This window comes from Tubulanus polymorphus, chromosome 5, assembly GCF_964204645.1.
Source record: "Tubulanus polymorphus chromosome 5, tnTubPoly1.2, whole genome shotgun sequence".
Lineage (NCBI taxonomy): Eukaryota > Metazoa > Nemertea > Palaeonemertea > Tubulaniformes > Tubulanidae > Tubulanus > Tubulanus polymorphus.
In genome coordinates, this window is record NC_134029.1 from 19,451,780 (window position 1) to 19,477,673 (window position 25,894).

The 25,894-nt window shown below is 39.0% G+C and overlaps 1 protein-coding gene across 2 annotated transcripts; it reads left to right on the forward strand.

Annotated features, from left to right (window-relative positions):
* The first annotated feature begins 3,108 nt into the window (after window positions 1–3,108).
* On the forward strand, window positions 3,109–25,532 carry LOC141904925 (WD repeat-containing protein 19-like). Of its 2 annotated transcripts, none has more exons than XM_074793549.1 (34): window positions 3,109–3,199; window positions 3,385–3,476; window positions 3,771–3,836; window positions 4,302–4,427; window positions 4,992–5,090; window positions 6,036–6,249; window positions 7,533–7,645; window positions 8,305–8,478; window positions 9,336–9,576; window positions 10,304–10,418; window positions 10,682–10,788; window positions 11,302–11,424; window positions 11,896–12,045; window positions 12,736–12,816; window positions 12,938–13,004; window positions 15,493–15,659; window positions 15,756–15,793; window positions 16,217–16,314; window positions 16,406–16,467; window positions 16,565–16,675; window positions 17,325–17,563; window positions 18,004–18,079; window positions 18,156–18,238; window positions 18,656–18,796; window positions 19,294–19,383; window positions 19,468–19,592; window positions 20,025–20,134; window positions 20,602–20,845; window positions 21,540–21,664; window positions 21,754–21,835; window positions 22,467–22,617; window positions 22,705–22,828; window positions 22,931–23,007; window positions 23,394–25,532. In XM_074793549.1, exons 1-34 carry the CDS (start codon window positions 3,194–3,196, stop codon window positions 23,503–23,505), a joined length of 4,029 nt encoding a protein of 1,342 aa, XP_074649650.1. In that variant the 5' UTR covers window positions 3,109–3,193; the 3' UTR covers window positions 23,506–25,532. The 2 variants fall into 2 exon arrangements, with proteins under 2 accessions (XP_074649650.1, XP_074649651.1); XM_074793550.1 differs by lacking the exon at window positions 12,938–13,004 and adding an exon at window positions 14,583–14,649.
* Window positions 25,533–25,894: the final 362 nt, after the last annotated feature.

The window sequence follows — 25,894 nt, forward strand, 5'->3', positions numbered from 1 at the left end:
GACGGGCTGTATACGACAATTCCTCAACTGGGCCGTTCACACTTCAATAGCGGGACAAACCGGATCCCGAAACCAGATTAACGAATTGCCCCCGCCGAAATACGGTACAAACAAGATATGGATTATCATCTAAATATCTCCATGGAAAATGTGAAGAAATCAAATTGCATTTAAAAATTTCTTGTCGCAAATCTCAATGTTCAGTGAAATTGCAATGCGCAGTGGGAGACCCCTTTTGCGCGTAATCTCAAACTCAAGCGGGTACAGACCAGTCGTCAGGTAAGATATTCAAAAGATTTTAACGCAGGCTTAAACTACAAATAACCCTCTTTAAACTCAGTGAAAATAGGAAATATAGCTTGAAGAGATACTTAGATATTTCAAAATTAATGAATATCGCGATTTCATTTACGCGCGGTTAAGATATGTGGTCCTTGGTTTCATATCGTTACTGTTCTCAATTGTTGCGTTCAAAAATTCCAAGAATTACCAACAAATATCTGCATTTCATTTCCTTTAAAATGGTGTATAAATTAAGTTAATCGAGTAAGGGACTGCAGAACTACATGATATTCAATCTAAACTTATGTTTTAAAAATGAGCGCAAATTATCGCAACAATGGGGACCTCGCGGGATTGCCACAAAATGGCGCCTAGAAACTGGAAACTTCTTTATTCCACTGTGTGTGGAATAGGGGATAGTCCACTGTGTGTGGATAGCCAATGTGTTTGGACTTTGAGAATTTTTGATTGCCCACTTCGGTGGTCGGATCCAATGTGTTTGGACAAATTCTATAGATACGTAAATTTTGATTGCCCACTTCGGTGGTCGGATCCAATGTGTTTGGACAAATTCTGTAGATACGTATATTTTGATTGCCCAATTCGGTGGTCGGATCCAATGCATGTGTTTGGACAAATTCTAGAGATACGTATATTTTGATTGCCCACTTCGGTGGTCGGATCCAATGTGTTTGGACAAATTTTGAGGCTACGTTGTGTGGCTGTTCACTTTGTGTGGACTAGAGGATGCGTGCCTTGCAGGACTGTGTGTCCTGTTGCCTACTGTGTGCGGGGTGTGCCCCGGAGTCCGCTGTGTGTGAGAAAAGATTGGAAGAATCGTTACGTTTAATAAAGAGTGATAATGAATAAGTGGATTTTAGGGCAGGGAAAACTCAAGCAGAGAAAACTCGAGAGGTCAGGGTTGTTGGTTCTCCATATTCAATGTGTGTTTCGGTATAGTACGTCCCACTATTGTGAGATTTATCGGTCAGGGAGTTCGCCTATTATTTCAGTTTTCGGATCCGTTCCGGTGATTTTATTTAGCGCATTTTCGTTTCCGTGGGGAGTTTAGTCGCGCTCAACGCCTGATTTAGTTTGCTCCATTCGTGCGGGACGTGTGTCTAATACCTTACATTTTGCAGTTTTACGCGAGCACTCAGATCTTAGTATTTTCATATTTCTTGTTTAAGCAGCTTCGTGTTGCGTTTGCCCTTGTATTCCACGGGTTTTTTGTTGGTCAATTTGTCGGTTACCGTTTTCCGAGGTGGAAATGAAATTGCAAAAGATTTGGCGTCTAAAACCTGTCGATTGTTTACGCTGGTAATAAAGTTAGGTCGTTGAGCCGTTTCAATGTGTTGTTTATATTGCGACCTGTTTTCAATTCTCTAGCCGCGGGCCTCTTAGTGTCCGTTGTCATGGCTTCGGTCATGTTGGCTGGGGGGTTGGTTTAGTATACTCCTTTTAGTTGCCTTAGGATACGGTACGATCTGCTTCGAAGGTGTGGATTCTATTCTCGACGATTGTGGTTACCGTTGGGTAACTATTGGGGGGTTGCTTTTCCTTCCCTCTGGTCATGTGTCTGCGGTTGATGATGCTTACAAACCATTGTACGTGTACATTTGAGCGTCTAGGGAGGTTCAGTCCCGTAAGGCTTTCACATATGATCTCAATATTGCTTCTGTGCGATTGCCGTTTTGATCTAATGTTTAACTCCCCTTTTATGGTTTGGGTTTGGGTTTTGGGATGTTAGTTTTGGGGTTTTATGGCTTGTCTATTCGGAGTGTTTGGTGCGTCGCTTGGGCAGTACCGGTTTTTCCCCATATCTTATATTTCTGTAGTATGCCCGCACAACAGGGAGTGAGAATATTATACTATGATCACACCTGACGATCGTCAGGTGTGTCAAACCTGACGATGATCTCTAGGGTGAGATCGAAACGTCGTGTCTTTTATATATTTTTGATTGAATAAATAAATTCTGGTTTTTAAATTCTTTTAATCTGTAAATAGTGGGATTTTATCTTATTATCCGTTCACCACGTTTGAGTGTGGTTATCGTTCTTCTAATGTGATTGGCTGTAGTGTGGGATATACGGGAAATTCTAGGAATTTCAGCTTCTCTGATGTAATTGGGAAAGCCCATTGGGAAAGCCTAATGTCAAACCCAAGACAAAATGGCGAACATTTTATTCGATTATGTATCGTACGCTTGCTTATTATTTGTTCGTTGACACGAATATAAGCGAGTGGGCTATTCAATTCAGTTGCAATTCTGAACTAGCAAGTAGTGGGTCTTCCAAGTCGGTATTTATTTAAGAAAAAAATCATAGCCGCTATTCTTTTCATTTCTAGAAAAAAAAGTCCGTATATGTTTGCATTTTTTTTTTGACATTTTGTGGATGGAGGTATTCTGACTTGTGAAATTACGGCCAATCTAATACTGCGTATTTTTGACAATATATGCACTAAATGACTTAATGGTGAGCCACAGGGCCATTGGACCTTTATAATGGTGATTAAAATCAGGAAATTAGATGGAGGATGAAATAAATTTTGAACTTATACATGTTGGGAGGTAAATAGAGCGAGGAGATAGAAGAAAAGCAAAAAAAGGAAAAATACAATTGCTTACTGGGATTGAAACCCAATGGTATACGGTAATGTCCCACAATAAAAAAACGAAAAATATCGACAGGTTCAAATTTATCTAAAATCCGAATTTTCTGTTTTCGTTTTAAAAACCAAAAAATGATCAGTACAATAAATATTTGAATTGGATAGATGGGAAATGTAAACTGTGGCATGCGAGTTTTAGTCAGTGCGCAGGCGTAGCATTCCAGTTGCTAATGAGAGAAAATGCTGTCAAAAATTTAGATTTTTTTCTGAAAATAAAGAGTGAACGAAGCCGAAAATGAAGGTATTTTACGAAATATATGAAATTACCGATTATATTGAAATTGCAGCGAAAAATGGAAGCTTTTTGATGCGTTTTTCACCGTTTAATTACGTGTTAAATATAGAAAAATACCGTTTTCGTTAGTCTGTGTTCAGTCCTTTCGTCGTGTAATTTCTGTGACTAACGTTGTCGTTATTTTTTCGCAGCGTGTGTTCACAATTCCTGATAAAACCCACGGTTTGGGAGCGATAGTGTACGCCTGGCAGAAAACCCACGGCAACTATTTAGCAACAACAGGGTAAGAAAACCAAATGCTGATGAGAAAAAAAGGCTGAATTGAAACTGACTGAAAAAGTGAGATGCATAAGCTTACCCCAACCAAGCCTTCTACTACTCTAGCTATTTGTCTATTCTGTGATATTTTTACTTAAAACATCCCTTTTTGGCTCTGTACATTTTTTCAATGATATTCATAAATTACATCACGATGGACGCCAACAACCCATCTCTCAATCAGTAAATGTTATTTACGGCTATGCGGAACAGTCCTATACAGACTTCTTTCTGAACTTATTTTTCCTGTCAAATATAGGTCCGATCATGTGGTTCGTATTTACGATCGTCACGGTGAAATTCACGATGAGATAAGTTTACCTGGGTACGTATTCGCTCAATGCCCCATAACGAACCATAAATAGGCTCAGTACATTGAGTGCAAAAGCATTCGATTACTTTTTCTAAGTGGTTTCTAATAGACCCGTCCAAACAATAATTTTGAACTTCAATAATGGACATATTTCGAACGCAGAAAATTAGGGTTTAGTGTCGAGAGAGTAAGGGTTTGGGTAAGATAAGGCATTGGGTAAGTAAGGATTAGGCTATGATTAAAGGTTTAAAACTAGCATTGACTCTCTCTGTTAGTAAAGAGCACTAATCGAAATCGAAAGTTTCGTGGTCATTTCTTGGAATTTTCCTAGTACCGTACATTTGTGCAAGCACGTTGATTCAGACTGCTGGGTCTATCAGAATAGTCACTTCATCAATCTATTTCCTATAAAACTTCCATTTTAATTTCCATTTATTTCTAATAAAAGCATCGAAATCGTCCTCGTATATTTTCTAGTATGTGTTCCGGTCTAGGATGGGACAAAGACGGAGACACGTTGGCGATAATCAACGATAAAACCGGGGTCATATTTCTGTGGAGCGCTAATGCCCGGAAAACAACCCAACTAGACAGTGGATTGAGGTAGGTTGAAATGGTGTGCCATACTTGCCTTAGCTTGCCTTTTCATGGTTCCCACAGTACTCGCCTTAGCTCTCCTAAAACATGTGTCCCACAGTACTAGAAAATGGGGGGAAACCTTTAATAGGCCTATTTGTAAATTTCACTTGTTTGACTTTCCACCAATCTGGGAAATATTTGAGAAATTCATTTAGAACTTCACAGTACATCCTTCACAGCCTATCCTAATGGCAAATAAGCAATTCAATTGAAAATCGCCTTTATCAACCGGTCATCACTCAAATGTTGATGTCCCTGTAGTATGATGGTTTTTCGTTTTCACAAAGGTAGCGTTTCTATGGGAAAATTAAAAATCACCCATGAAACACTTGTGAATTTTGAATTCATGTTTCTGTGGAAACAATGTTACAACCTACAAGTATGACCTGAATATACGCACCATTTTTTGTAGGCCTATATCTGATTTTTAAGGAAGTCTATAAATTCTCCTGAAATTACCAGGACATGCCCCTTTCTGCAATGGAGATATTCATAGATGCATGTTAAGATGTTCTTTTATTTCCACAGGGATTCGTTGACGTACTTAATCTGGTCGAAAGTTGGGCCCCAGCTCGCCATAGGTACAGCTAAGGGCAACCTTCTGATATACAATCATCAAACATCCAGGTAATGCAGCACATTTTGTTAATCCAACCTTGCATACATAACTTGAAAAGATAAAGTTATTGCTGGAGATCTTTTTCACATATAAAAACATTTTTTTTCTAAATGAAAATTTGGAAAAGGTTACTTCAATGACTTGAACAGAAAACTACACTATACTCCCTTTTTTTCGGTTGTGTTGGGACTATGAAAATTCTGTTTCTTGAGTTGAGAATCAGTTTTGCAAATAAATTCTAGTTCAATTCACTGGCCTGAGTGGTTTACCCCACAAGGGATTTTGAATCAGGGATTGTATTTTTGAAGAAACAGTAGAATTCATTAAGATAAAAACCCACTATTTACAGATTAAAAGAATTTTAAAACCAAGAATTTATTTATTCAAACAATCTAAAATATATAAAATACACGACGTTTCGATCTCACCCTAGAGATCATCGCCAGGTGTCCGTTGATCTGACGATGATCTTTAGGGTGAGATCGAAACGTTGTGTATTTTATATAGTTTAGATTGTTCAAATAAATAAATTCTCAGTTTTAAAATTCTTTTAACCCTTTCAGTGCTGACTAATTAATACCCTATAGTGCTGGAGATAATTTGAAAATTCTAAAAAATTCCACCCTAGTGTGTTGAACAACGGGAATACCACTATAGTGCGTCTACACTGCGGTGCGGTGTATCGTTAGTTACTAGTATTTCACTATGTTTGACACGTGCTGCCATTTTCCAAGACAGTTAATTACTAATTACATCAATACACCGCAGTGCGGTGTACTAGCAAAATCTATCACTGATTTATACACCACACTGGGGTGTAGACGCACTGAAAGGGTTAATCTGTAGATAGTGGGTTTTTATCTTATTATCAGTTCACCACGTTTTAGTGTGGTTATCATTCTAGTAGAATTCATAATAAACAATAAACTAAATTACTTCTCTCCTTTACGCAGGAAAGTTCCTATTCTGGGTAAACACACAAAGAAAATCACGTGCGGAGCGTGGAGTATGCAGAATTTGTTGGCCCTCGGAAGCGAGGATCGTACGATTACGATCAGCAACGCGGAAGGCGATACGATACGCACGACGTCGGTTCGAGCCGATCCGATGGAAGTTCAGTTTTCCGAAATGAAAGGGGACGAACGCAGTCAGATGGGCGAAAACACGGTAAGTTCTCCGTTCACCGCGGCGAGAATAAAGTGCTGCATCCGAACTGAAAAAAAAGGAATTATTTGAAGTTATTCAAATTTTGACCGAACTTTGTAGGATATTTAGAGATGGGGAATTATCATTAGTTTCTACACTTTTCTGTTACGTAATTGATAATATAGTAGCTACTGAAGTAAAAATTGTTTTGCACCGTGGAAATTTGTCCTGGTTTGATTGATTTCCAAGTAAGGCCTATAATATGGTACGTGTCTGTAATCCATTGATAGAATCGGAGGAATGTTGAAACTCTCCTCCAAGTTAAACATTTATCCGAGTTGACATTGAATCCGACACTTTAGTGGAGCCTATTGATGTATATAGAGACTAACTCCCGTGTCCTGTCGCATTGAAGCATTAACAAATTAGGAATTCAATTCCTGTGTTTCCACCCTACGGTTTTGATTTGTTGGATTTGGAATAGAAATTATAGACGCGCTGTATTTACCTTCTGGGGTCGTTGAAAAATCTTGATATAGAATCCTGCTGCTGAAATTGTCTTTTATTTTCATTTGTATGTGGTTGCAGAATTTGATAAAATCGCCAAAAACTGTTAGCACGTATCATTGGCCGGACTACGTGACAGTGAAACCTGAACCCGATGATAGCATGGATAATCCTGGTTTCCGTGAAGTGATTAAAAAGTTCATAGTTCCGGCATTTACATTTTTTTGTTATTCGCCGTTTTGTTCTCGATTCTAGATAGATTTTTGTTATTCATTGATGTTTCGCGTTTAAAAGTTTCAAAATTCTGGCGATTTGCTTGAGATTGTATTTTCAGCTTTTCATTCCGAGTTCAGTACTGTACGTGTTCACTAATATTGCGATCATACTTTCATCGAATGAGGAACTATACCTGGGAAGATATCAAACGGCTATTTTCATGGCATAGACTTTTAGATTATGGGATTCCGGCAACTCTCAAATTACAGCGCTTCAATTTCTTCTACGTTTCAATTGGAAGGAATTCAAATAATTTTTCTCGTTAGTATGTCAATTTTCAGTGAAATCTATACCACACACTGAATGGGAAAGTCAATCTCGCATGGATTCGTACCGGTATTTTGGATTCAAGAATCTAAAAATGGAGTCCAAATTTCATCGAAAATAAACTGATGTTTGGCTTCTTATAACTGTTGTGCCCCATCTGACATGGTACCCCATCGCTTAGCGAACATAGCTGTGAACCAGTGATAAGCTATCTTGATAATTGAATACTAAATTGTGTTGCTCGATTTCTTTAGGTGAGTGTCGTGATCGGAAGAAAGACACTGTTTCTATACAATATGAACGAACCTGAAAATCCGGTTGAATTGGCATTTCAGCAACGTTACGGCAACATCGTAGCTTATAAATGGTAAAATTCGTTTACAATCGACGAAAATTGAATCCGCTGTAAGAAAAGCCGCGATCGCACGAGCATTTTTGGTCCGTGCCAAATTAGGCCCGGAACGACCATTCAAACGTGTGTCTGTTTGGTGACCAAAAATTTCGGACCAGGCCCGTGCCAAATTAAAGCAAGGGTAAAATTATTGCGTGTGAATTGGAACTGGTTCTGGAAGTTACTCACTTCACTTAGTTTCAGTACTCTTTAGTATCGAGTGAGTGGTTTACGCTCCCTTACCCTTTCAGTGCTGACTAATCAATACCCTATAGTGCTGGAGATAATTTGAAAATTTTCAAAAATTCCACCCTAGTGTGCTGAATAACAGGAATACCACTATAGTGCGTCTACACCGCGGTGCAGTGTATCGTTAGTGATTACTATTTCACTATGTTTGACAGGTGCTGCCATTTTTCAAGAGATAATTACTAATAACATCAATACACCGCATTGCGGTGTACTAGCAAAATCTATCACTGATTTATACACCGCACTGCGGTGAAGATGCACTGAAAGGGCTAATCATGCACAGGCCCTGATTCGGATCGGATCTGGGCCAAATCGTCTCTGTGTGATCGTGGCTTAAGATCTGCAGCCAATATGCATGTTGTTTAAAACGTGTTTATTTCTAGGTACGGAGATGGTTACATAATGATCGGTTTTTCGCACGGATTTTTCATCGTTATTTCCACGCACATGAAGGAGATCGGACAGGAACTGTTCCAAGCTCGAAACCACAAAGACAACTTGACGGGCATCGCGATCTCGTTGTCCCTAAACAAGGCGGCTTCGTGCGGCGACAACTGGTAAGTATACCGGAGCTGTAGTTTGACAGTTGCGGGCTGGATTTGAACGTCCGACGGTCAGTGAGGATGAGGTGATATTTACTCTAAATTTGACCTGTATCCGAGTACTAGTGAGATTGGTAATAGTGTGAATGGTCTTAATCAGTCGGTCTTTCTCAGTTCTTAAGAGTTTGTGATAAAATCCAGGGCTGTATTTCATAGATGTGGAAGAAAAAAAGTCGCGGAGAACATTTTGAAATTCGTTAGTTATAACCGTAGTTTCTCATTGTTACTATGTCATCCAGATTGAGGATTTACTCCTATGGATAACTTCGGTACTTAGTCTATGAACCCCTGGTCCTGGTGATTGCTTAGTTTCCTAATTTTGGCCTCGCAAGCAACATTATCCCTTGGCAAAGATTCGATCCTGATAGCATTGAGACTCGGCCAGGGTGATGTCATAGTTAGCGAATCGGATTTCATTCCTCAATGATTAAACAACAGGCAATCTGATTGACACTGTCAATTCAGATCAGTGACGATCTGACTGACACTGTCTGGTTGACACTGTTAATTTCTCTTTGACTTGACTTCTTAGATATATGCAAACTGGGTAGATATATGCAAACTGGGTCTATTCAGTTCAGGGTTTGTCCTGTGGTAGTCTCATTCTCATTTGAATCCTTGCTGAGGGCGGATACCCTAGCAATGGAAAAGGATGAATACAAATTTACTGTAAAGTTGCGTACTAAAGTTGAGGTGTTATTTTCGAAGAATTTGTTGGTATCCCTTGAATACATTGACGCAGATACATAGATATCTGAGGATCCCTAGAAACTTTCGTTTTGAATATAATCTTCTTTTCGAATATGTTTCAGCATAAAAATCCACGATTTGTCCGAAATGAAGGACATGTACGCGATCATCTACCTGGACGACGAACGCAGTCTGGATAAGATATCGTGGACAGATGACGGACAGCTGATGGCTTTATCGACTCAGAAAGGCTCGCTTCACGTTTACCTCACTAAACTACCAATACTGGGAGCTGCTATACAAACTAGGATCGCTTATCTAACGTCGTTGCTGGAAGTCACCATTCAAGATGATGTTAACCGGGTATGTTTTACGTTCTTTTGAAATGAATTTGAAAATTTTCGCGAATAAACCCGACAGCCTACAAAATGGATACATTTTTAGCCTAAGAGATTTACAGGCGCTTTGGTTGACTGCCCATTTTTCAGTGGACAAGATGCTATTAGGTCACGGTAACTAGTTCTTTCACAGTGGTACGAGTTCAAATTAAACAGCAATCAAAACAATTGAACATGAACTTATTCAGGGTTTAGCTGAATCTAAATCGTGACTGTAGAACTGGGTGAAATTCAAATTGTTGGCAGGGGAGATGGAATTTGTTGTTTGTAGCCTTAAGAATGAAATAGACTCACTCAGGGCGACTACAATTCTGGAAAATGCGGTGAATTGATTTCTCTCATGGAAAAGACGCGGAATTTGATAAATTTTGATAAATATCTGGAGAACGTAGGGAAATGGCGTTTATGTTGCACTCACGTTTTCCCCGCGAATTGTGTTATGCTCCCGAACTATGTTCTCCATCTCTGTCAACCGTACATCACAACTCTAAAAACTTCATTTGATGTAGTTATGAATTCCTATGAAAATATATCACCTGAAACTGGAAATATTTACCCGGCCAGTTTACTACTGGATCATGGTATGAACTTTTTGGTTCATCAGGACACGGGGAAAGTTCTGTTTTTAACTGGGGGAAAACCTGGAGAATTCGTGGAAGCGGAATTCAATTCGCGCTTTTGTTATTTTCCAGGGAGCATCGACGGTACTGGCTATCGAGGTGGAGCCGTCGTTTATCGGTCTCGGTCCGTATCATCTCGCGGTCGGCATGAATAACAGAGCCTGGTTCTACATGCTGAGTGAAGGTGGTAAGTAAATACGCTGAAATAAATACTGACTGCTATTAGAATCTGTTTGTCTGTATTATCTACACAAGAACTGGACTGAACTCAGACCCACGATAAGAGAAAATATAGCTAAAAAGCTTGTCTATAAATTCTGAATTAATTTTGGTCTTCGGTGATTTGGCTGAAAATGGCTGAAAATGATTCCTTGGTTTACAATATACAAGCTTTATGATGAAAGGCTGCTTTATTGCATATGACTGATAGATCTGAGAAATATGTTGCAGGACCAGAGAAGATGAAAGATAGAGAATACCTCGGTACTGTGCAGTCTATTAAACTGAATGCTGATTACGCTGGCGTCAGTTTCGAAGGAAAAGTTCAACTCCACATGGTAATTATTATAAGTTAATAGGCCTATATCCCGTATCAGCATGCAGCCTTATTCACAAAAGTTTTCTAGCTTAGTTGGTTGCTATGTAGTTAAACTATAGGTAGTGAGGAACTAAGCTAGAAATGGGCTTTATGAATACAGCTGCTGGTCTCCACTTGGGTCACTTACCAGCCAGCCTTTAACTTAAGTCTAGATGGAACTCGTGAAAAAGCTGTCATTATTCGGCAGTTCATGTCGCAATCCGAACCTTGTCCTACTAATACATACTGATAGGTGGCATTCTCCTGGGGCCTGTTCTTTCGTCATGGCTTGGGCTTAAGAACAGTCTAAAACCATCTTAGTTCGAATATGGAACCGGCCTCTGGTTGACTCCTAAAGTTGAAAATTTGTAGGTTTGGTAGTGGCAATTTGAATTGAATTGTACGCTTAACGAGGGAAAGGTATATTCGATATGGTTTAGATAATGTTTTGGAAGTGTTCTGTTGTTGATATTATGAAAATCTATTGTTTCAGATTGAAGGTGAATCGATGGGTACAGATGAGAGCAGAGAGACGAGACTATTCCCTGATGATAGTAGCAGTGGACGTATCACTTGTCACGACGTCACCCCAGAATTTCTCATTTACGGAACCGATGTAAGTGAACTTACTCGAATAATGACATTGACAGAGCATTTCTTTATCAATGCATGATTCAATGAAAAATGAATAAATTGTAACATTTTAAACGTAGAAAATTTCTCTGATTCACTCAGCCAATTTTATGAAATCACTTGGAAAATTAGAGAAAACTCAGGACCCAGTTCCACAGTTCTGAGTTAGAGTTAAATCTGAGTTAAAACTAGTTCATTTTCAATTAGTAAACTCTGAGTTAAATCTTAACTCAGAACTGTGGAACTGGCTCCTGGGGATTTGTAAATGGGCGGAAAGTGGCCACCCTGCGCAGCCTCTAAAATCCTTGGAAAGAAAACCATGAAGATTTCTTTGATGAGGTTGCATCGTATAGGCCCATACAGAATTGTACTTTGTTTCTTTTACTTTTAAAGTACGTGTACAACGTACTGAATATTTTGTAAAAACTCGTTATGAATCGTTTCGGTTTTACAGACGGGAGGTATCCATTACTTCTATATCGAAGACTGGCAGTTCGTGAATGAGTTTCGTCACGTAGTCGGCATCCGCAAACTGTTTCCCGACCCGAGCGGAACTCGACTCGTGTTCATCGACGATAAAAGCGATGGTTACGTTTACAATCCGGTAAGTCTGGAACACAGCGGGTAGCAGGTGGTGAAAAATTGGAGAAATGCTCATCAGCGGGTATTGTTACCTGTGTTTTCATGCCTTCCCATTTTTACCGTGGGTGAACTTCGGTTTTCGTAGTTAGTCGACTAGTAGTCGGAGCTAGTGATCAAATGCACTTAAGTTTTGTCTAACACCATCTTCGAACGAGATATGAACTACAGCGTCTTCACAGTTTCTTAGTTCGTTATTTTCAGACTATAGTTCCGACTAACTGATATTCGGTTTCATTTAGTTCGCAAATAGTGTACTAACTCCGATAACCGAAGTTCGCCATGGGTGAACTTTGGCAATCACCAGTCATCGACTATTAATGGATGAATTGAAAATAAATGTCAGTTAGTCCGAACTATAGTCCCCGAAGGTATCTCTGAAGTTTGCACTCTCTGTAGTTTCCACGTAGTCTAAACATGGCAGACACAAAGTCTAGTGCATAAGAAATTGAAGGATAGAGATTCTTATATTCTATTAACTAGAAAAAACCAAAGTTCACCTCCGTGCTAAAGAAGGTGTAACCCTTGGGATAGTTTCAGTGCCCAGTCCTCGGTTGATTATTCTCGTGGACGCGATAATTAAACAATTGAAAATAGATATTTGTAAACGTAATTCGTTTTTCATGAAATATTTTCTTCTGTTCGGTCGATGTAGGTAAACGACCAGATCATAGAAATCCCTAATTTCTCCTCGACAACGCACGGCGTTCTGTGGGAAAACTGGCTACCGGATAAGGTAAGAATTATCGTCGGGATTTTCGTCGGAGTGTATGTATTTATGTGTATATTGCGTGAGAGAAATGTCGTCAAATTTCTGAACGAATTGAAAGGATTCCTGTTCGTAATTATTATTTCAGAGGATATTCATATCGTACGACGACGATACGATCGTCACGTATTTGTTACATAAAGAATCGTATAAGGGTATGATTGAAAGACAATCGAACAGCCTCGATCGAACGTAGACAGCTGACTGACCTAGCACTTGGCGGCCCGGTTTAACGAAAGAGTTCATATTCAAATTTATCGGAAACTTTGTCTCGAACCCACGTTCGAATAACAGAAAAGTTATTCAAAACATTGATGAGTTAGAATTTCTTTTGAAAAAAATCTGAATATCCGAACATTAAAAACCATTTTCAAGGAGACACCTTTGGTTTACTTGCTGTGGGTTACTTAGTACAAACTTTTTTTAAGCGTAGATTTGTTCGTTAAACTATATCCGCCGAGAAACTCTTCAAATCAAGATCTCTCAGCTGTCTAGAGATAATGCTATTAACATTCCTTTTGTAGTACTTTATAACATTTAGTAAGCTTACAGTCAGTGGATTTATTTTGTCTAATATTTTGTGCCCTAAAAATAGCTTACGTTGTTGAGACCATTCCCGAAAAATATGGCTGCTAGAGACATAATCGCTAATCCAGTTGACATCGTACTAATTAGTGATTTTACAGAGGGATCATATAGAGGGATACAGCAGGGATTCGAACCTGATGGCATCGCTAGACTCGGCCACGGCATATGAAACCCTGCCACAATAGACCGGGTGCGCAAGTTAGCCGCATTAAAACTCGCGACACCAATCAGATTGCCCGTGGTATAATTGCCAAGGCATATTTCACGAAAAAACTATAAATGGAAAACCTGGGCTAAAATAAAACAGGATGTCTGATTGGCTGATAATGACATCATCTAAGCTGCGCACTCGCGCTAGTGTGGCAGGGTTTGTACCATGGCGCGTCTCAATGCCATGAGGTTCGAGTGCCTGCCGGGCGAGGATGCATATAGATAGGGAGCCATGTTTTTCTTGAGGGGTCTGCCCAGACTGGTTCATGCCGTCAGTAAGTAGCTTTATGTACCCAGGTTCCTCAATGTAAGCGCTAACTTTTTATCTACCGGTACTTGTAGAGATTTAAACATATTTTTCTTTATTTAAATCGACTCATACGATCTAAGAAAGACCCTTCGGCATCGAAACAAAATTTCATACCTATTTATCCTACTGTGAAAAAGAAAGCCATATCATGCTGATTTACTCTTATGCCATCAGATGCATTTGACAAGACTTACAAATGCGCCAACCATTCCTGATTTCTTGGATTAGTTTTCAACTCGTTTCTGAGGTTGATAGTCCTGGATATACCGGTGAGGATACCGCAGGACGGCGATGATAGTATGTTGTCGCCAGAGCGGCACAACTTCTTATCAGTGCATTAAGTAAAAAAACATGTAGTTCAGTAACGGTTGACGGTTATTATTGTTCCAGATGCTCTTGAAATGCTTTTGAAATTTAAAAATTTACCTTAGTAAGAGGGGCCATTGAGTCGTCTTTTCTTGACTAAGATATCTATTCGACACGCTTTTAAAAATTCTGGTAACATCCTTGATGAGGGCAAAGTGTTAGTTTGAGTTCTAACACGGCGTGGTGTGAATAATATATACGGTTCGATATTTAACAGCTCTGACACAAGCTTCTGTTCTCTCTCGTTTCATTATTCTAGGGCGTGTTCGTAGTGTTCAACGACGAAAAGATAACGTCCTACGTATACCTACGGGAAACAGTGTCTGGTATGCCCGAAACTTTCGTACACGTGCAGGCCGCGTATAACCTGCCGCCCTCGGTGGCTCTGGCCAGTTGTAAGTGTGGGAGGCGTATATACACTGTACTGGACACTGGGTTTTCCCGCGATTGAGATTCTGCGTTTTTTTTCTGTTTTCGACGCGTTGTGCACACTCTCAAAATTCTAGTTACCTATAGTCGAATTCGACAATATTCTTATAACTTTAGCGAGATTTTTCATGATATTTTTGTTTTCTGCGTCACTTTTCAGCAGCAGCAGCAGCACAATATTATTTCAGTAGTGTGTTACATCATATATATACCTCCCACACTCACACACCTCCACGCTTCCATTCTCATCGGAATGGGAGTTCTAAAACCTTAACTTAAGTTTCTATTCTATATGGTGGCTGATTCGGGCCATACTAAGAAACATTTTCTGTTCAGCTTGAGGCACGATAAAATAACTTTTACATTGGCCCAATTCTAGAGTTTTGAATTTTTCGTGCGAGAGAATAAAAGACTTTGAACTTTTGCGCAAGAAAACCAGATTTTTTTAAAATTCTCAAGCAAAAGCCAAAATGTTTTGTTGAATTCTCGCACGAGAAAACCAAAAAATGGGCCAATGTGAAAAACTTTTTTTTCATGCCTCAGTTCAGAAAAATGTCTTAAGTATGGCCCAAATCAGCCACCATAATTCTAACTATTTTTCGCCTAATTTTTCATTGCGTTGTTTGTAGAAATATTTCATAGAATTCGATCATTGCCGTTTAAAAATTTTCTCGAAATCGTTTATTTACGGGTTTATTATGGCCATTTATGATGGAATCTTTCCTTATTCGTACATATAGGTTCTAAAGTCGTTCAAGTCGGAAACACGAAACTGCCGTACGGTCATGTACCGATCATGCTGTACAACGGAGAGGTTACTCTTCAAACTCAGAGCGGCAAAGTCCAAACTCTGGTCCTTTCAACTCACGATTTCGAAGGGAAGCCTTTGGATCAGTCACCGGCTGAAGTACGTATCGAATGAATGTTCGAAGTGTCCTTAGATGAGGCTTCCTTAGTATATTCTATTCATTACTCAGTGATTTATCTGTTGTTTTTTTTTCAGCTCAAAGATGCTCTTGAAAAGTGTTTAGCTTTAAGAAGGTAATGTCTGATTTTTAAAATGCATATCACGATTGATAAAACACTATTTGTTGAGACGATTATGTAAAGAGAATACCACAACAATAACGAAAAAAGTCCGAAAAATGTAACTGGAGCTTTTTAGTAGTTTACTATTTACTATTCTAATAGTCATCTTCAGGAATACTGAATGAATAAAAATATATAGAATATATTATCAAAATGCTACAATCTTGAAATGTTTGTTGCTGTAGTAATTTTGTTCTGAAAAGCTCCTTAACCCAGTTCCGCAGTTCTGAGTTAAGATTTGACTCAGAATTAAATCATTGAAAATGAACTGATTTCAACTCAGAGTTAACTCTTTTAACTCGCAACTGTGGAACTGGGTCCATCAGTTCACTAAACTATAGGTTTTTGTCTAGATTACTTTTTACTGTTTCGCAGGTTTAAAGATGCGTGGACGTATTGCGACCTGCTTTGTAAGAGGGAGCATTGGCTCGAGTTGGGAAGAGTCGCTTTAGAGAATTTGGAAATTGACATGGGTACGAAGTGCTTATTTTGCGTGTCAAAATGAAATTTTTGAAAAATACGATCTGCAAATATTATATCCACGAAAACTTAATCATTTTACAGCGATCAAGGTGTATAGACATATCGCTGATGCCGGAATGGTGATGTCTTTACAAAAAATCAAAGTACGTGCTTGAAATGAAACAGTCATAGACAATATAATGTCCTTGTCGAGGTACTCAAGGTATTGATATTCATAATTTGCTTTCTTTATCATTACAGAATACAGAAGATCGAAATTTGCTAGCCGGCTATATCGCGATGTTCATGGAAGATTTCAGTCTCGCGCAAGATTTGTTTTTGGCCTCGAGTTTCCCGAGCGCGGCATTGGAAGTACGTTTCAGCTAGAACTTGATAAAGCCCAGTTCGTAGAAATAATAAGTATATAAGATACCGAGAAATAAGAAAAAAGATTCCCCCAATTTGAATTGACTTACCAAAGCTGGTACATGTATATGCCGGTTTATCATTAGATTTGTATCATGTACATTTTCTATATTGGTATATCAGTCCTCTGCTAGTAAAGACATTTCAAGTTATACATCACACATATTTTTTCATCAAAGAGATGTTGTTATCTAGTGAAGAGATCTACCGGTAGTTAGTCGACTAGAATTTACGCTGAAGTAGGATTTAATTCTAACTCATTTACAATAGATATCACTCAATTCAAACCTTTTTAGGACTGTGATAAGCAATATCCCCGAGTTGGATAGTGTATATTTCATATATTGGTCATATTTTGAAGAATATTTTGAGTTGAAAATTTATCTGAATCTGACTTTGCGGCGGAGTCTACCATATATAGTATTGTTGATAGTATTGTTAAGCTTAAAAGTGATACGAATTGAACTGTTTACTGTTAAATCTGTTGAATTATATTCTTTCATCAAATTCCAAAGTTGAGATCTGAGTTACGCATTTCTGCTTACGGTATATTTACATATGTTTACAGTTATGAAAATATTACTCCATTTTTTAGATGCGACGAGATCTGTTGCATTGGGACGAGGCGTTGAAACTGGCTAAAGCCCTCGCGCCCGAGCAGATTCCGTTCATATCGAAGGAATACGCCCAGCAGCTGGAATTCACCGGCGATCACATTAACGCGTTGGCGCACTACGAAAAGGGTATTACGAAAGCTGATCAGCATCGGGATCACGACGAGATCTGCGCGGCCGGCGTGGCGCGTGAATCCATCCGAATGGGCGATATTCGCAGGTAATTTAGCTACCATTACTACAACAAAATTTCCAAGTGATGATAAAAGTGATGGTTATGGTGTTCAGGCCTGTATGTACGTAGGAACAAACTTTTAAAAGTTGATTGTAAAACGCCCCTCGACTCTTGGTGATTATACCCCCAATACCCCTCGAATACCTGTCAAATTTGAAAATTATGGTCCTGTAGGTCCTGTATTATTGCCCCCCCCCCCCCAGCCTCAAAAATCAATTTTCTACTGGGTGAAGAGAGGGATTGTGGATCTTGGTCAGGGAGAAAGGGTTTGAACCCACAACTTAACATCCCAGAGTTAAACGCTGTCACCACTCTCCAAACTGTTGAAGACCCTACTAAGCTGAACGCAGATTGGTAACTTATTGTCCAATTAACACTTGTCCTAAACCAAAAATTTGAATGTTTGATATATTTTCTTTCTTAAGGGGTGTTGGTATGGCTTTGAAAATGCCGAGTAAAATATTGAAGAAAGAATGCGCAGCAATACTTGAAAATATGAAGGTATAAGTCGGGGCTAGAGTTCATTAAGAGGGCTTTACTTGATAAAGTGAATTAGAAATTACGTTATTGTTTGTAGCAATGGACAGAGGCGGCGCTTCTGTATGAAAAAGGAGGTTACTACGATAAAGCTGCATCCGTGTACATACGTTCGAAAAACTGGTGAGTCAATTTATATAGGCCCATAAGATAAATTCCTCTGAATTAATGAATTTCGTGTAATGATATGGAAAAATCAGGAAAAACTCAGGAAAAATTTGTAAATTGGCGGAAAGTGGCGACGCGTTTCATAGGCGTGGTGTTTGATATTTTATTTGAAGGAGTCAGGCCATAACGCGCAGTTCTCAGTTTTCAAATTTGACTCTTAGAAATAAATAAGTTCAATATTTTGATACTAACCAGCAACTGCGGGACTGGATCATTGTATGATTTATGGACTATTTCCTGATCACGCGCAATGAGTTATTATATGGATTTAGGGTTATGATATGGAAAAATCAGGGAAAACTCAGGAAAAATTTGTAAATTGGGGGAAAGTGAGAAAGTATTTTCTGATCACGTGCAATGATATCGCTTCAGGACAAAAGTCGGCGAATTGTTATCTCACATCACGTCGCCGAAAATTCACGCTCAATACGCGAAGGCGAAGGAAGCGGACGGGCGCTACAAGGAGGCGGCGCAAGCTTACGAAAACGCGAAAGATTTCGACAATGTTATCAGGTTAGTGAGAACGCTTCAACGATTCTACGATAGATTTGCATTACGAGAAACCCTTGCGGTGAAATCTGGCGAATTGAGTGGTTTTCTGCATCGGGTCGCGTATGCCGAAGTCAGACTCTACTGTGCACTTAGCATTTTACGCAATAAAACGTTTAAGACGGATAGAACTTCGAAGGTTGACTAGATTTATTAAGAGTTTGAGCTTTTGTTTCTTGTGCAGAGTAGCTTAATTGTGTATATGAATTTGCCTTAACTGATGAAGCTAATATGCGCTAGTAGCGAAAACTCATGCTCTAGATAAATCTCCTCAACCTTGAAAGTACTAACTGTCTTTAGGTTTAACTGATTCGACACCAGCAGGTTAACGCTGCTTCTCAGTGAAAGCAAGGAAACTTTGTCAACAACTTCTGATGATATGACAGTCCTTAGCGATTTACTTATGCGTACCAATAATTTCGGCAGTATACGTACATATGTTTGCGCGCTTTGCTTTTCAGAATCAATTTGGATTACTTGCATAACCCGGAGGAAGCTGTGAAAATAGTTCGAGAAACGCAGTCAATCGATGGAGCGAAGATGGTCGCCAAGTACGTAATCCTTCAGAAAATATTGAGTTTCCATTCCACAATTGGTAATTTCGATGTCAACTCATTTCGTCTTCTTTTGTTCAGGTTTTTCCTGAAGTTGAGCGACTATTCATCGGCCATACAGTTTCTGGTGATGTCCAAGTGTAACGACGAAGCGTTCCAGCTCGCTCAGGTTCACGGTCAAATGGAAACGTATGCCGACATTATCGGTATGTTCTTAGATTCTGCAAATGAAAATTAAATCTGGCGCCTGGCTCCATTCCAGATTTGGCACTTAGTTTAGACTGAGCTTTGTTTATTGATCCAATGATTTTATCGTAAATAACCAGCAGTCATATTCAGAAAGGTTTTCTAGCTCATTTGTTTGCTAACTATGTAGTTAAACAATAGTTAGTAAGGTACTTAGCAAAAAACTAAGCTTAGTAAGGCTTCATGAATACGGCTGGATGTAATTGGGAATGACCTTAGAATTTTTTTGTTGTACTGCTGTCATGAATGAAAAGTAGGTCCAAGCTAGTCTTGATTTGAAAGAATAAGAATTGAGCCATCAATACACTTCTGTCCAGGGTGGCCACTGATCTGGCAAACCTGGAAAACTTCTAGAATAAGAATGTGAAATATTATTTCCATGTTTTCATCAGGACCAGATGCAACACCTGAAGATTACAGAAGTATAGCCTTACACTTCGAGAACGAACGTAATTACTTCATGGCCGGAAAATTCTTCCTTCTCTGTGGACAACATCCAAAGGTACCGGTTACATGTATACTGATATGGCAACATTGATGATAAACAAGACTTAACAGGGTAGAGCAATAGAATCACAAAATCTTAGTGAAACAGGGTAGCCGCCACTAACCTGAATATCAGGGAAATCAGAGAAAAGTCAGGGAAATTTCTTTTCTTTTGGAATAGTCAGGGAATTTTGTATATAAGCTAAAAATCAATTGAGAAGTCACAGAATTTTTTTGGGATTGCCGTGTTAATTGATAGGATTTTTAGCAGATCGAGGGAAAACAAAGTGCATGTCGGGGAATAGTCGGGAAAATGCAAGTCAAACAAACATTTTTTACGTTCATTTATATTGAATTGGACGATGAGTAATATCCAGATAAAATCCGGCTTGATTTTTGGGTCTACTGGATTTTTCCGATCTTCAACCCGATGCCTATTTTTTCCGAAAATTAATTTTGTATCTTTTTTTCCCATTTTCGTAGGCCCTCAATCATTTCCTGCGAGTGAAAGGCCAAGACGAACACCAGGCTATCGAGATGGCCATCGAAACCGTCGGCCAGGCGAACGACGATAAACTCACGGAAGTGCTCATCGAATTCCTGATGGGCGAAAACGACAACATTCCGAAAGACGCGAAATATTTGTTCCGTGTCTATATGGCTTTGAAACAGTATCGAGAAGCCGCCCGTACGGCTATTATCATCGCGCGCGAGGAACAAAACGCCGGTAGGATTTCGATACAAAAAAAAATGATTCGAATTTAGTGATAGAAATTTATTTTCATGAAGAAGTTTACATCATTAGACATTGAATAAATGGTAAAAGGAAGAATAATATAACTAGATGATATGTGGAGAGACTGAATTGGTCGATCTCATCCTCCCCGGCGGGGACTCGAACCTGATGGCATCGCACCTGCTACTGCGCGAAACCCTGCCTCACTAGCCTGAGTGCCCAGCTACTATAATATCATTGTTAGCCAATCAAAGATCATGTTTTATCTTAGCCCGGGTTATCTCAAGCTATCATTATCCATACCTCAGCGATTGTGCAACCGGTGATCTGATTGGTGCTGCAAGTTTTCGTGCCGCAAACCTGCGCAAGTATCTGCGCACCCGGTCTAGTGTGGCAGGGGTTCGTGCCTTGGCTGAGTCGAGTGATGCCATCAGGTTCGAATCCCTGCCGAGGGAGGATTGTCTATCTAAGTTGTGTCGCCCAAATGCATCCACACCACATTCATCACATTCAAACAACATGAATCAGTCCGGTAATGAGAAATGATTGTGACTGTATAACTGAAGCTATATTCATCGTTTCACTGGATGTCTTTGAAACTAGGACAAGCGGGTTTCATTCTATGTAGAATAAAAAGAACCGTTCGCATATTTTGAAAAATTGGATCCGTTTTTCGTTTGTTTAGGTAACTACCGCAATGCTCACGACGTTTTGTTCAGCATGTACCAAGAACTGAAACAAAATCGAATCAAAATTCCGACGGAGATGTTGACGAATCTGATGATTCTTCACAGCTATATTCTCGTCAAGGTGAGAATCGACGATTTCACTCGGCGTCAGTACGTTTCATTCGGGATAAGATTACCTGAACCTTTTTTTTCGGTTTTCGTTAATTACAGATCCACGTGAAACGTGGCGATCATTTGAAAGGAGCCAGAATGTTGATTCGAGTGGCAAACAATATCAGCAAATTTCCTGCTCGTGAGTTTTAAAAGCTTTCAAGAATTTTCCAATATTATTAGTAATTTGTAGTAGTAGTAGTAGTAGGCCTGTACTTGATAGCGTTATGCAATACACGTCTAGAGGCGGTTGATTATGTGGATCAGATTTTGTGATTGAGTGTTTGACTAGTTTCAGCAAATGAAATATCGATCTCACGAGAATCATTCAATGATTTGTACCGTATTAGGGTTTGACTGGAATGGCAAAAAGATATGAGCACTGACGTGATGAAGACTAGATTATAATTTGATATAGTGAAAAGAAGATAACTTCTTCAACTTAAGATGAAATTCAGTCACCCGTGATCTATTCATGACCAGTTTTCTCTATTTAGATGTTTACTACTTGCGCGTGGGCGCTGGCAAATATTATACAGTCAAAGCCACATAATACATCTATGTCTTACAACATCTATGTCTTACAGTCAGGGAAAACAATATGCATGTCTAGAAATAGTCAGGGAAAAAGAATGTGAAATAAAAGTGGCCACCCTGATGATATAAGATGTATATATGACCTATTACATGTATTGTTATGATCATTATTATTTTTATGGTCTTTCTATGTATTGTATACTCAAAAATGAGGAAAGATTTTGAAAATATTTCAGATATCGTACCGATATTGACGTCGACGGTTATCGAATGCCATCGGTCGGGTCTGCGAAATTCGTCGTTCAGCTACGCGGCCATGTTACTGCGTCCCGAGTACAAGAACCAAATCGATGCTAAGTATAAGAAAAAGATCGAAGCTATCGTTAGGTATGTTTGTGCGTACGCAGTACGAGCGATTACGAATTCTTTTCGGGAAATACAGAATCATTCATCTCCGTTTGTTCGATGTTGTAGAAAACCGGATAAAACCGAAGAAGAAGAAGAACTGCTACCTTGTCCCTATTGTAGTTTCGAAATCCCCGGTACGACCCTCACTTGTCCCGGCTGCAAAAACAATATTCCGTTCTGCGTTGTGACTGTAAGTTGAAGTAGAGATATATTCAATGGCCAACCATTCCCCCTGGTTTTTATGCTGCTGTATTACGTCCGACGAAATTAACTTTTTTGTTTCATTTCTCAGGGTCGTCATATAACCAAAGATGATCTCACTGCCTGTCCGACCTGTGATTTCCCTGCCTTCAGATCTGAATTCATTACGTAAGTACCAGTACATTGCATTGTAAAGATACTCATAGTGGACTCCAGTCTCTGGTCGAGTCGGAACGACTCGGGTTGCCGTTCAGTAATTCATCGAAATATGAAATATATTTCTTAGTTTATGCAACTCAGATATCACTCAATTTACATTTGATTGGACAAAATGGGACCGTCAAAATTAGTCCGAGGTAACCCGAGTCTGAGTTAAGGATAGGGAAATATGTTAAGAAGTCAGAAAAACGGGTATAGGTTAATTTTTTAATTTTTGTCTGAGTTGGGCATGTCCTACCTGTATATAGATATTTTGCCAGTAACGGTGTGCACTGGTAGTCGACTGTCGGTTTGTCAACTCTACTAATAATGATTATTTTGTCTTTGCGTCTCAGGTTGTTAGAAACCGAGGAAAACTGTCCCATGTGCTCGGAGAAAGTCATGTCGGAAAACCTGGCGAAAATCAACGACGCGAACAAATACCTGAACGAAGAATCCGACGACTGAATGACAAAAATATGAACGAAATAGACTTTAAATTGAGTCGTAGTCTATTTTTATTCATAAATTGTTTATGATGACTTGACGATTGTAAACGCCGAGGACCTCACTTGATCTGGATCAGTTATCGAGAATTCGGATTAAACATCATATCGAACATGTACATTTTATGTATAGGTGTAGACCTACTAGACAGAAATCTGGATTAATCTGATCCAGATCTATTAGCGTCTTTCGTACATGTGTTAGTTCATAAGTCTTGTGTCTAGCAATTTTGCTCGGGGTATAGGGGTGCATCCAAAAAAAAAAATGGAAGGCCGGGGTCCAGGTGAAAAAAAAAAAATTTCTGGTATAAAGCAGCCTAGTCGAAGCCTATATTGGGGTTCTGCATTGTTCTGCCCTCGGTTTTAGATATTTTTGAACAGATATATCTGAAAGATTGCAATTTCCGGGAGGATGAGTGTCAAATTTACAGATTTGAGGGCCACCTCAACGGGAAGGCAGGGTCCGGGACCCGAAACTACGCCTTGAATCCGCTGCTGGGGTAACCCAGAAGATCTGCGCTAGAATTCCGACGTACGCACCAGCACAGGTACTGTGCTAGTGCGGTAAACCGTACTTATACAATTAATAATGTCCAGTTGATGATCCGATCCATTCGTTTAAAGTATCAAGTTTTTATCAGCTTACATCAGTTTATCGAAACGTTTTTACTTCACTATCAGAATATACACGGATCCCTCCGAAATCACCAAAATGCTACGCGCGTTCCGTCCATTGTTATGAGATATTTACATCAGCGATTATTAACTGTTAAAACAAGTAAGATATGATGAATTAAGTAAAGTTTGTTTTTTTTCGTAAATTAAGGCAACAATGATGTATTTATGTGCTTGTATGGTTTCTGTTCAATTAAAGTTTTTCTGGTGACGCTTCATATGAAAACATATGAAACAAATGCGTATCAAATGCGAAATACAGTGCTGATATTTCTCTCCTGAATAGTGTTTACAGAAAAATTTGAATTACGGTTTGATGAATATTTCTTTAGTTGAGCTGGAACATGGCAAAAATACTTGTCATCTTTTCGAAAAGCGATGAGACATTAAAACGTTATATCTATCTTCCAAATCTAGATATTTCCTAAATATTTTCCAGATGTTAAGGCTTACAATTAGGGCCCCTAATTTCTGGATCGCTTAGTCCCGTCCATACTTTTCTGTAGGTTTGCGAGATAATTAGAACTCCCAACTGTTCCTGATTTTCAGTATTTGTTACTATTTGAAAACGAGAAATACTGATTTGATTTCTTTTATTCATACAGAAATATGAACAACATAATTACCCCTACTGATTATTTTGAAGATTTTATTTCATATTTCAATGAAATGTTACTGAAAAAATTCAATTTGCTACTGATAACAGTTTTCAGAGGTTGGAAGCCCTGGGTACTTCTTCGCGAAATTAAAGTATCGATATACTTCAAATCGGTAACTATTATTATTCAACCGCGATTGAGTTTATTGCTTGTGAATTTTGTTCTACATCGGCGTACTCCAAGGTGGTGTACTCGACGCCAAGCCTATCGGTCGTGACTCATTCGGCGATATTAATATTCTCCGATCATCCCGGCTATCTTGAACTTTGCGCGGCGTTCGAATATCATCGAGATGGTTGACTAAGACAGCTAATATCGCTTTCCCCGTGCAAAGATACTTGTCGTCTGTCTACGTTTCCCCGGGAAGCAATGAGACATGAAAGTAATATCCGCATTGTCTTAACTAATCATCACTAAGTACTCATCGACTTCGTAGCTTTCTACCTGTCCGCTCTTTCGTTAATTGAATAAATCTTTCCTGCCGATGTCTAATTTACTTTACGAAATAAAAGGAGACATCTTCCGGATAGCAACTTAATTGGTCAATTTCTGACATTGGTACCTTTTGATATTTTCGTTAGCTATTACTGTTACCAGAGTCTGGTATGTCGATATCAAATGATACAGAATCGTATCTCGGTTATATTTTATTGACGTTATTATTATCATTATTATTATTATTATTACTATTATTATTATATTGTGGAGATGTTCCTAAATGAATGTTTGATGGAAAAATATAAGAATTTTTGTATTTTATGTTGAATTATCGTTGTTCGTTGTGGACCAGGAAATGCTGCCATCTGGCTCAAAGATTTTCCCGGTGAAACTAAAGTGAAATGGATATGCGCTTTATGTAAGGCTGCAGGTTTCTTGTGGGTTTTGGAAAGTTTTTTGGAAAAATGGAATTTGTTTTCCAGGCCCTAAGTAAAGCTATCTTGGGAACAATCTTCTCTATGGCTATCGAAAATTTATAGAAAATCAGAAAATGCTCTTGAAATGAAACATTCGTTTCAA

Coding starts and splice junctions, on each gene's coding strand:
- LOC141904925 (XM_074793549.1), top strand. Junction 3,837..4,301: donor GATGAGATAAGTTTACCTGG/GTACGTATTCGC, acceptor TATATTTTCTAG/TATGTGTTCCGGTCTAGGAT. Junction 21,836..22,466: donor TATCAGCAAATTTCCTGCTC/GTGAGTTTTAAA, acceptor AAAATATTTCAG/ATATCGTACCGATATTGACG.